Source organism: Dysidea avara, chromosome 3 (genome assembly GCF_963678975.1).
Source record: "Dysidea avara chromosome 3, odDysAvar1.4, whole genome shotgun sequence".
Lineage (NCBI taxonomy): Eukaryota > Metazoa > Porifera > Demospongiae > Dictyoceratida > Dysideidae > Dysidea > Dysidea avara.
In genome coordinates this window covers 46,378,300-46,387,270 of record NC_089274.1, presented here as the reverse complement: position 1 = coordinate 46,387,270, position 8,971 = coordinate 46,378,300, and the positions used below count along the sequence as shown (strand labels likewise).

Genomic DNA, 8,971 nt, shown 5'->3' with positions numbered 1-8,971 from the left:
GATTATGCAGCTAATTTGAAGACCTTGGAATTCTCCACTAAGTAATTGTGAAAATACAAGGAACCCAAGATACTACATTGTGTGGTAGCCAAACCCAACTTAATAAATAGACAATGATAAGTATATTTGTTAACTGAGACACAAGGGGTATTTCAATCAAGTAAGTAAAACTAAGTCTGTAGCCGTCTTTCCTGTAACAGCAACTTAGAGAAAGTTTATTATGTGGCACACAAAAGCTTTATACAATTAAGTATCAGTGTGTTTATAAACATGAAGTATTGTACTGTTGCATGCAATGTAGATTTGCTTTAGTAAAATCCAAATAAATGGCATGATATGGAGTCTGTAAAGAAACTTGAGATTTAGTTGTTGCAATAATATTAATATTGTACATTGCAGAATAATGAAATAAGAAACTTAATTACTACCATGAGTATGGACTTTATATAACATACACAGTAATCTTCAAATCAAAAGATCACTAGGTATCTTTATAAGTTCATGCCTGTGGTAGTAAACTTTTAAAGTTGACTCAAAGTAATTGACATTAATTTTTGTGCATGTGGTGTTGTAACAAGCTGTTACATTATACAGGTGGAAACGTATAGTTACTAGCTATGTCATTTCCTTCATAAACATAATTTGCATACTTATAGATAGAGTAGGTGGAACTGTAGGCATGGCTACCATTTGAAGAAAGAAATAAACAGGAAAATTGCAGTATTCTAATAGAGCAGTCAGCAACAATTCTAATAGGAGCGGTCACACTGCCATGCTCCATACCTATATACAGTACTATAGGCTTTGCCTCAAGCTGATCACACACTTTATTTTCAATACTATCCCATAGCAGTGCTTCAATTTATTTGTTTAAAATTGAAAGAAACTGAAAATCCATTAAAGTTTTTGTTGAAAAGTTTTAGGTATGTGTTACATGCACTATTTATATGGTGTATTATAGCTTCAGTGATATTTAGTGTGTATGCATAGATATTACTGTTGTATGTTTTGATGGAAAGGAATTTTTCAGATTCTTAGTATAGCTGGAGGGTTGTTTTGTATTGGAGTGGTTTGTGAAATGGTTATGCATGAAGGAGCTATTTGAACACAGTTACTGATTCTACACTTATAGGACAACCCTACAACTTTGTAGTTGAGTGTGTGTAAAGTCTCATCAGGTTATGATGACCAGGAAACCAAATTACAATGTATGCAGCAAGTTTTATTGTGAAAGCTAGAACTATACTAATATAATACCATTCATGATCGCTTGTGAGCACACTATGATACAGTCATGTCATTGTGGTGTATATTAAAAAGAACAGCAGATGAGAAAAAATTTAGCCTTAATATATATATATATATATGTGTCTTAGAGCAATTTGTTCTAGCACACAATTAACATTTTCAAGGATGTTTACTAGTAATCAATTTTTGCTGCTAAGGTGCAGCATTAAACCGAGTGGTTTTGAGAAATACGTATGCAATGGACGATGCTTATAGCCTCCAATTTTTGGTAGTTCACTTTCCAGTGGTTTTTTTTGTTTTGTTTTGTTGAGCAGCTCTCAATTCTTCAATTCACTGCCATGTTTGCCTTGTAGCCACATCGGTGTTAATAATATTATACGTGCACACTATGCTGAAACAACATGGTTTTTATTTGAAACCGATAGGTGATTGCATTCCATAGTTATGATCATTTATGTTAACCATGAAATTCAAATTATGCCTGCTCCATTGGTAGCTAATAAAAATGATCATAGCAAATTACCTATTGACTTCAAATAAAAATCTTTCAGTGAGATCTTTAATTTGGAACCAAGTTTTAAACATATAAAGTAATAACTCAAGAAAAATATCTGAATTTTTAGTACAAATATGACTGCAAAGGTCAAATCTGCAATGGCACTATATAAAAAAATGTCAATAGGAGTACAAATGATATGGAAAGTTTCATGCTTTTCTCACAAGTAATAAAAATTAAAGTTTATATATACTATTCATCCAAAGTGACATTTGAAGTTAGGATGTGTTCCCAGCTGTATGAAATATATAGATTATTGAATAAAAGCACATGACACTTCCACTATTATCATCAGCAGCACAACAAGTGTGAAGTTGTTAACACTAGCAGATAACGACCCATATAAAATACCATGGTATGAAAATTCAACAATTCATGGACATGCACCCATGAAATTTTCCTGTGCCATGAAATTGTTTGTCAGTGCCATGAAATAAGTATTGCATCCATGAATGGCCATGAAGTGACTTTCACAGCACTTTTCATATGCAGGATCATTTCACTTTAGCCATATAGCTATAGGTATTTCATAGTGGTTCTTTGGTAGTGTAATAATGCAAGCTGTATGTAGCCTAGCTAGTGAGTATTTTAGAAATAGAGCACAACATATAAATGTTGTCTTGCATGTAGGTTGGGAAAAGTTCCAGCATATATAGATCAGTTGAGGCTGCACAGTTTCTTCCAGACTACACTTCACACCAGTAAAGCCAATGGCCAGGTAAGTAGCTATAATATTTCCCCAGGGCCAAGTATGGACCCCACCCCTTTTTAATTTCCTACATATAGCCAACCTGTGTCAGTCTGTCAGAGTACTAATCTTACTCTGTAGACAAACTGAAGCATGCACCCCTTTAACTTATGTAGGCCTCAAGCCTTTTGGTGAGACCTTGTCTTTGGCAAATCAGATAATCAAATAATATAATATCATCATTTAAATAATGCCAAGCAATTAAAAGTGCATGTGTAAAGTACAGTAGGGCTGAAACAGATATATCCATGTTATCCAGATAACAATTTACTATCTGGACAGTAATTTGAAACCATCAGTATAGTTTCTAATAATTTAAAGGATACATAGCTCCCACAGTTATCATTACTACACATATGAATGTTAGGTTGTGATCTATTCTAAAGTAGCTACCAGTAAAACAAGCATGTTCATGATAAAATATACAATGTTTTTATAGCAAGTGACTATGTCTCTGTCCATAGGATATCAGGAAAGATTTTATTCAGGATGTGTGGATAGTAACATTGCTATCCATATCAGTGTAAAATAATTAGCTATTGATATTGTTCTAAATAAAAAAAAATTATATACATTATTATGACATTCCAAAGGAGCTCCCAACTTCAGTAACTTGTTTATCCTCATCAGACCAACCCAATAGGAAGTACCATAACCAGCTATAGTAACTTTAAATTGTGGTCTTGATCAGGATGCCTGAAAAGCATCCATACAACCATATGCAATGATTGCCAATGAACATATTCATACATAACCAACACTTGACCATCATTCTATAGAAGGTATGAGGGCAACCAGGAGGAGGTGGGAGTCTGTGTCAACTTCCTTCAGTAACATAGTAAGATGTGTGGGGGACTGTTGAAGATAGAAACTTGAATGACATCACAATTTTGAATTGTCACTATACATTCCTTTGCAAATGCCGGGATGACCTTTGAGCAAATAGCAGGCTGGAGATATGACTCAGATTTCAAGTATAAAGAGTGACAGAGAGTCACATCAAGTTGCAGGGCCTGAATCTTCAATACAACTAAGTGGCCCCATTTCCTGATGATGGGTTCCAGCAATTTATCAACACAGCACTGTACACGCTCTGAAATAGCTTATCTTGGAGGTGTATGGAGGTACATACCTGTATGCACAGGTGTAGATAAATTATATCTATCCAAAAGTCAACATACGTAGCTAGCTGTATGGAGGCCTAACATGTTCTGAGGCAATCCATCAAAATGTGGGGCTTTGCTGATCTTAAGAAAACACAACCCTGAATATTTCTTATCTATACTAAACAAATTCTCCACCCTCGGTCCGAGTTGTAAGTGTCACGCTGCTATATATAGTTCTGCATGGTCAGCTTTCCAACGTACAAATATGGGATGGTATGTGAATGATATCAATTAGGAGAGTTTCACCAGAAGCGTTGACGCGATCGAGATAAAGAAGAATGTCATTGTCTAGTAAGCAATGTGGAGTGTACGTGTTGCACGCTGTATTTACACTTGTTTGATCGGTGATGGTAGTTGTGCAAATCGTAGGCTATAAACCTCGGGTGGGGACTATTCTACGGAACGGAACGGAACGGAACGGAACGGAACGGAACGGAATGATGGACTAAACTGCGGAACGGAATGCTTTCTCAGATTGAAGCTTGCAGCTTACCATTGCTGTACAAGTTATCAGTGGCACTTCCAGCAGGTAATCAAACGTACCCCAAGAAAGATAAAACGAATTTAAGGATCGATTGTGGGTTCTTGTTGGTTGTCATTAGTAACGAAGTACTAATTGTGGGAATAGCTGACTCAGTGATTTCATCTTCGGATATATCAAGTAGGGAACTTAATGCATGACTTGTTTTTACTAGTATGTGAGTTATTTTTACTTAGAATGTACAGTCTGAGGCCCAACCTTTCTAATCGGCATAAATCAGTATGTGTATAGCTACACTACAAAGGAAACAAGTGTGGTGACAAGCTGAATCAAGTAGAATCTAAAGGAATTTTGTGCAGTGTGTGAGGAACAAACATTCAGATACCTCAAGGAGGCTATATTGTGTGAACATCAATGATTCATTAACAGAGTAGTGGACTATTGTCAGATATCTCAGCCTGAGTACTGAGTTGAATTCTGGATGGGGTCTATTATACAGAATGGAATGCTTTCTGAATCAACTTGCAGCTTGGCTAGCTGCTATCATTGCTGAAATTGCATTTTATCAGTGGAACCTCCAGGAAAATGGAATAGGATAATTATAAAACATTAGTTAAGTGATTGTTTAGGTAATCATGACTTTATTCAGTCTAATAAACAGAATATATGGTTGATTGATTGAGTGAGGTATCACTTTCAGAATGTTCAGACGACCAGTGATGAGATGCATGGATTCATCGAATTATTGTTGTGGTTGGAGACATTAAATATCCAAAAGCAAACTGACTGTATAATATTAATTCACTTTCTTTATATTTTCTCAATTTTGAGCCTGTATACAAATAATTGAATTTTCCTTGTCAATAGAAATCCTAGAATAAGATGGGAGAGAAACTTATCTTTGTTTACCTATACTGTACAACCAAGAGTTTGTAATACTGATTTGTATGGGGGAGAGTGTCTAACTCTCAGTATGGCCTGTACAAACACCCTGTGTAAAGTTCACCTTTCATCAAATCAACACCTTTACTGGGGATAGAAAACTGTTGATTAGAGTTGCCGAAGAAGGTAAAACCTTTGTTCTGAAATAAGGCCGAGGTGTTACTTTAAGCAGGGTGTTTGGTGAATGCATTCAAGTTAGACACTCTCCACCTTATTATGAACTCTTGGTACAACTTCAAAGGAAATGAAGAAAACATACAGATGAATCAATAAAATCACTACAGTAAGGTGAATTACAGACTAGTGAGATCTTGGTTAATTAATGACAGTGGTTGGAGATTAAGTGTGGTAGCTTCTTGCTCTTGAATATGTTGCAAAGTGGAAGTACAAATCAAAATGGGATATCAATTTCATTATGAAAAATTTGTATACATAAATAATCTAGCATTACTATTTCATTTGTCCTCCACTTAAACATGCTACAACAGTACTAGTGTCAGTACATTGGCAGTGAGTCTACCTTGAAATCTCAACTCTAGAGTAGATCCAACACAGGACAGCCCGCACTGTAACAAATACATGTGATCCCATTGTAATTTCATGGACCACCTGGACTGGGAATCACTTGAAAATAGACGAACAAATTTAACCTGTTTTGTTTGAAGTGAAGCATGTGAAATGTTACACTTAAGAAATCCTAGGATTCTTAGGTAGTATGTAATTAATGTAGTGTTCCATTTCAGGTCTGACTAGATACATTGAAATTACACACACATCCTGGTCCAAATCACGTTTGCCTGGTGGCTGCGGACATGGTTTCAGAGCTTATGATAAGAATTCTCTGTTGTCCTGCCACAATGTCCTGACAAACCAAAATCGGCCGGACAATTGCCAAAATTGACTGGACATGAGATGAATGCCTAACATGTCTACTGTAGCATAGCAAATAAACATTATAGTGGTAAGACATCACATGCCTTACTGCAGCTGTTATGTGGTTAAAGTACACCAGTGGGTTGACAATGGTACATTTATGGTCACTCCCTTGGGTTGTAAGAATGTATACTATCTCCTGGCAACCAAGTGAATGTTATTGTTGATAGCATGCCAGCTCAGCCCTTGGCTCCTTCTTTATGCTTTGATGGGACACTGTGTCCGGACAAACTGCATTATGGTCAGACATCTATGCAATTTGACCGGATTTTGTCCGGTGTCCGGACGTTATCATAAGCTCTGTGGTTTCACATGCAGCTTATAATAGAGATTTGGCTGATCTTGGAGTTTTGACATTTAGCCTGATTCAAGGCTAGCAGTCAGACACATCCTTGAATTGTGCAACAGATAAAATCAGCTCACTATTGAATACGGCATTAGTCCACTGCACCAGCTGTTAATATATAAATAACTCCATGCATAAACTTCAGTGATGTTTGCAGAATATACCCTCCTTGCGGTCTGCCAAAATATTTGCTCCTCACACACTGCACAAAATTCTTCAAGTTTTAATTCAGCTGGCTCTTTCCTGTTACCAGTATCTTCCTGCTTGCTTTATTTATACACTGACTTATGACTTGAAAGACCGGCCCAGACTGTTTTCTAAAGTCTAAATAAGAAAAACAGCTCACATAAAGTTCCCTTCCGTATGGATGAACATAACTGATACAGCTCATCCCACAATAATACTTCGTTACTAATGACAACCAACAAAAACCCATAATCGATCCGTTAATTCTTTTTATCTTATGTTTAACCACCCACTGGAGATTCCACTGCTAACTTATAAGGGAATTTTCAGCAATGGTAAGTTGCAAGCTTCAGTTTGAGAAAGCGTTCCGTTCCGTGGTTTAGTCCATCATTCCGTTCCGTTCCGTTCCGTTCCGTTCCGTTCCGTTCCGTTCCGTAGAATAGTCCCCACCTAAACCTCGCCCAAACTGAAAACTGCTCAGACAGACACACGTAGCTACTGTACATGACTTAACTGATATCGTCTGCACATTCAAGAATAAAACTCTCATACTGAGGTATATAATATTTGAGTCCGGCATTAGATGACATTTCTTATAGCGTGTAAGATTCCGAATCTCACCATTTCAGTTTCGTTTTCTTGATTAAGTATAATATATTATACATTGTTGCAACAAATACAAAATAGCTACAATTCGCTAACTGCTGAGGACGAATTTCCTGACTTTGACTTTGGTTAAGTCAAGTACATAGCTAGTAATAAATATTATAGGTAGTATAGTTAGGTCACATAAACTTAACATTACTAGTTTCTTTCTCATCCCCGCCCTCATCGCCGTTTTTCTTACCTCATCAAGGATTTTTTGCACCACTGGTGGCTAAGGGAGGCCAATTTCCACCATTTATAGTTGGTACCTTGCTAGAGCAGTCTAAGAAAATTGCATTTTGAGCCATTTTAGCTAGTTAATTCAGCTATCTGGTTAGTAAAAAATAAAATAAAAATTCGCCCTCCTGCACTGCTATTTTGAGTACAGGAGGATGAGAAGCTAATAATTAAGTTTACATGTCCTTAGGTAATAGTTTTTTTTCTTTCTTTTTTTTTTGAATGGATCCAGCGAAGTATACGTTAAAAAGAAAGAGTGTCATACAATATGATGCTGCTTCTGCCAGTATTTCAGCTTCAAGAAGGATCTTTCTGACAAGGGATTGTAAAGAGTGGACCACTGATTACTTCAGGGCCGGCTCTGGCCAAAATAGGTTGGGTGGGCCATCCATGGTGGGTGATAGATAGTGTCCTGCTAGAGGGGTCTGGGGGCATGCTCCCCCAGGAAAAAAATTTAAATTATCACCTAGGAAATGCCATCCAGAAGCATGTTTATCCTAATTTTAGTTGGACAGAGTTATCCTTAGACGTATCAATAACTACACTGAATTCATTCATTAACAGGCATGTGAAAGCATTCAATCTAAGCTTATTGGCCAGTTGATAGATGAATAATGACCACAGTACTGGTACTGTATCAGTGGTGTGGCCTCAATTGCACCACATAGACAATAAGGCACCCACAAAAATTTTGATGCATGCTCCTGCTAAAACTTTTCCGTAATATTCCGTGTTTGAGAGACTGGTATAGACTGTTGTAGCACAGTATCTAAGTCCTCTAACCTATTTCATGCAGTACAGACTAGTGTTTTAAATTGCTATAGTTTACACTCAGAAGAAGTTTTTGAGTGAAGTTTTACTAAAAAGAAGCAGCAGGCTTGCAGGCATAATTATATGGCTTCTTGTACTGGCTATTATGATATTCATATAGCTAGCTACTAGTCAAATTGACTGTAGTTGTGAAAATGTTGGGTGGGCCATGGCCTACGCAGCCTCCCTCCAGAGCCAGCCTTGTACTTACATTGTAGCTTATTATTTTTGTATTGGTATTTGTCTTGTTCTTGTTCTTGTTCATTGTTTTTTGTGTGTGTGTGTGTGTTTGTGTTTTTTAAAGTCTTACCTTGCCATGCCCACAATGGTTCCATACTTGGTTCTGTTTGTAGTTGCGTGTTGACCGAAGACCCACTTGCATTTAATCTTATCTTTTTACTTGTACATACTTTCATCAATAATGATGGTTCTTCCTGGGGGGACACACACCGAAAATACTACAAATACACTACTACTACTACTACTACTACTGCAACTACTACTACTAACTAAGGGTAAAGGGGATTGTCATCATCAGACCCCTGCAAAGCCCAATATCTGAGGATCATTCTTGCATTGTTCGTCCATAAGGCAACAGACAGTTGCTGGAGGAGATTTTTTCTAGCTAACTTGGGAGGAACACCACTACGGGGAGTGGTTCAGTCAGCAATGA

The 8,971-nt window shown here is 37.0% G+C and overlaps 1 protein-coding gene across 4 annotated transcripts in view; it reads left to right on the top strand.

Moving 5' to 3' along the window:
- Positions 1 to 3,917: 3,917 nt before the first annotated feature.
- The window catches only part of LOC136251282 (ephrin type-A receptor 4a-like), a 46,027-nt gene continuing 40,973 nt past the window's right edge, over positions 3,918 to 8,971 (top strand). For 2 of the 4 annotated variants that reach the window (XM_066043722.1, XM_066043718.1), the window contains exon 1: positions 3,918 to 4,009. In XM_066043722.1, the coding sequence (XP_065899794.1) occupies positions 3,997 to 4,009 (13 nt within the window). In that variant the 5' untranslated portion in view covers positions 3,918 to 3,996. The remainder of the gene's footprint in view (positions 4,010 to 8,971) is intronic. The other 2 variants (XM_066043719.1, XM_066043720.1) reach the window with 2 other exon arrangements.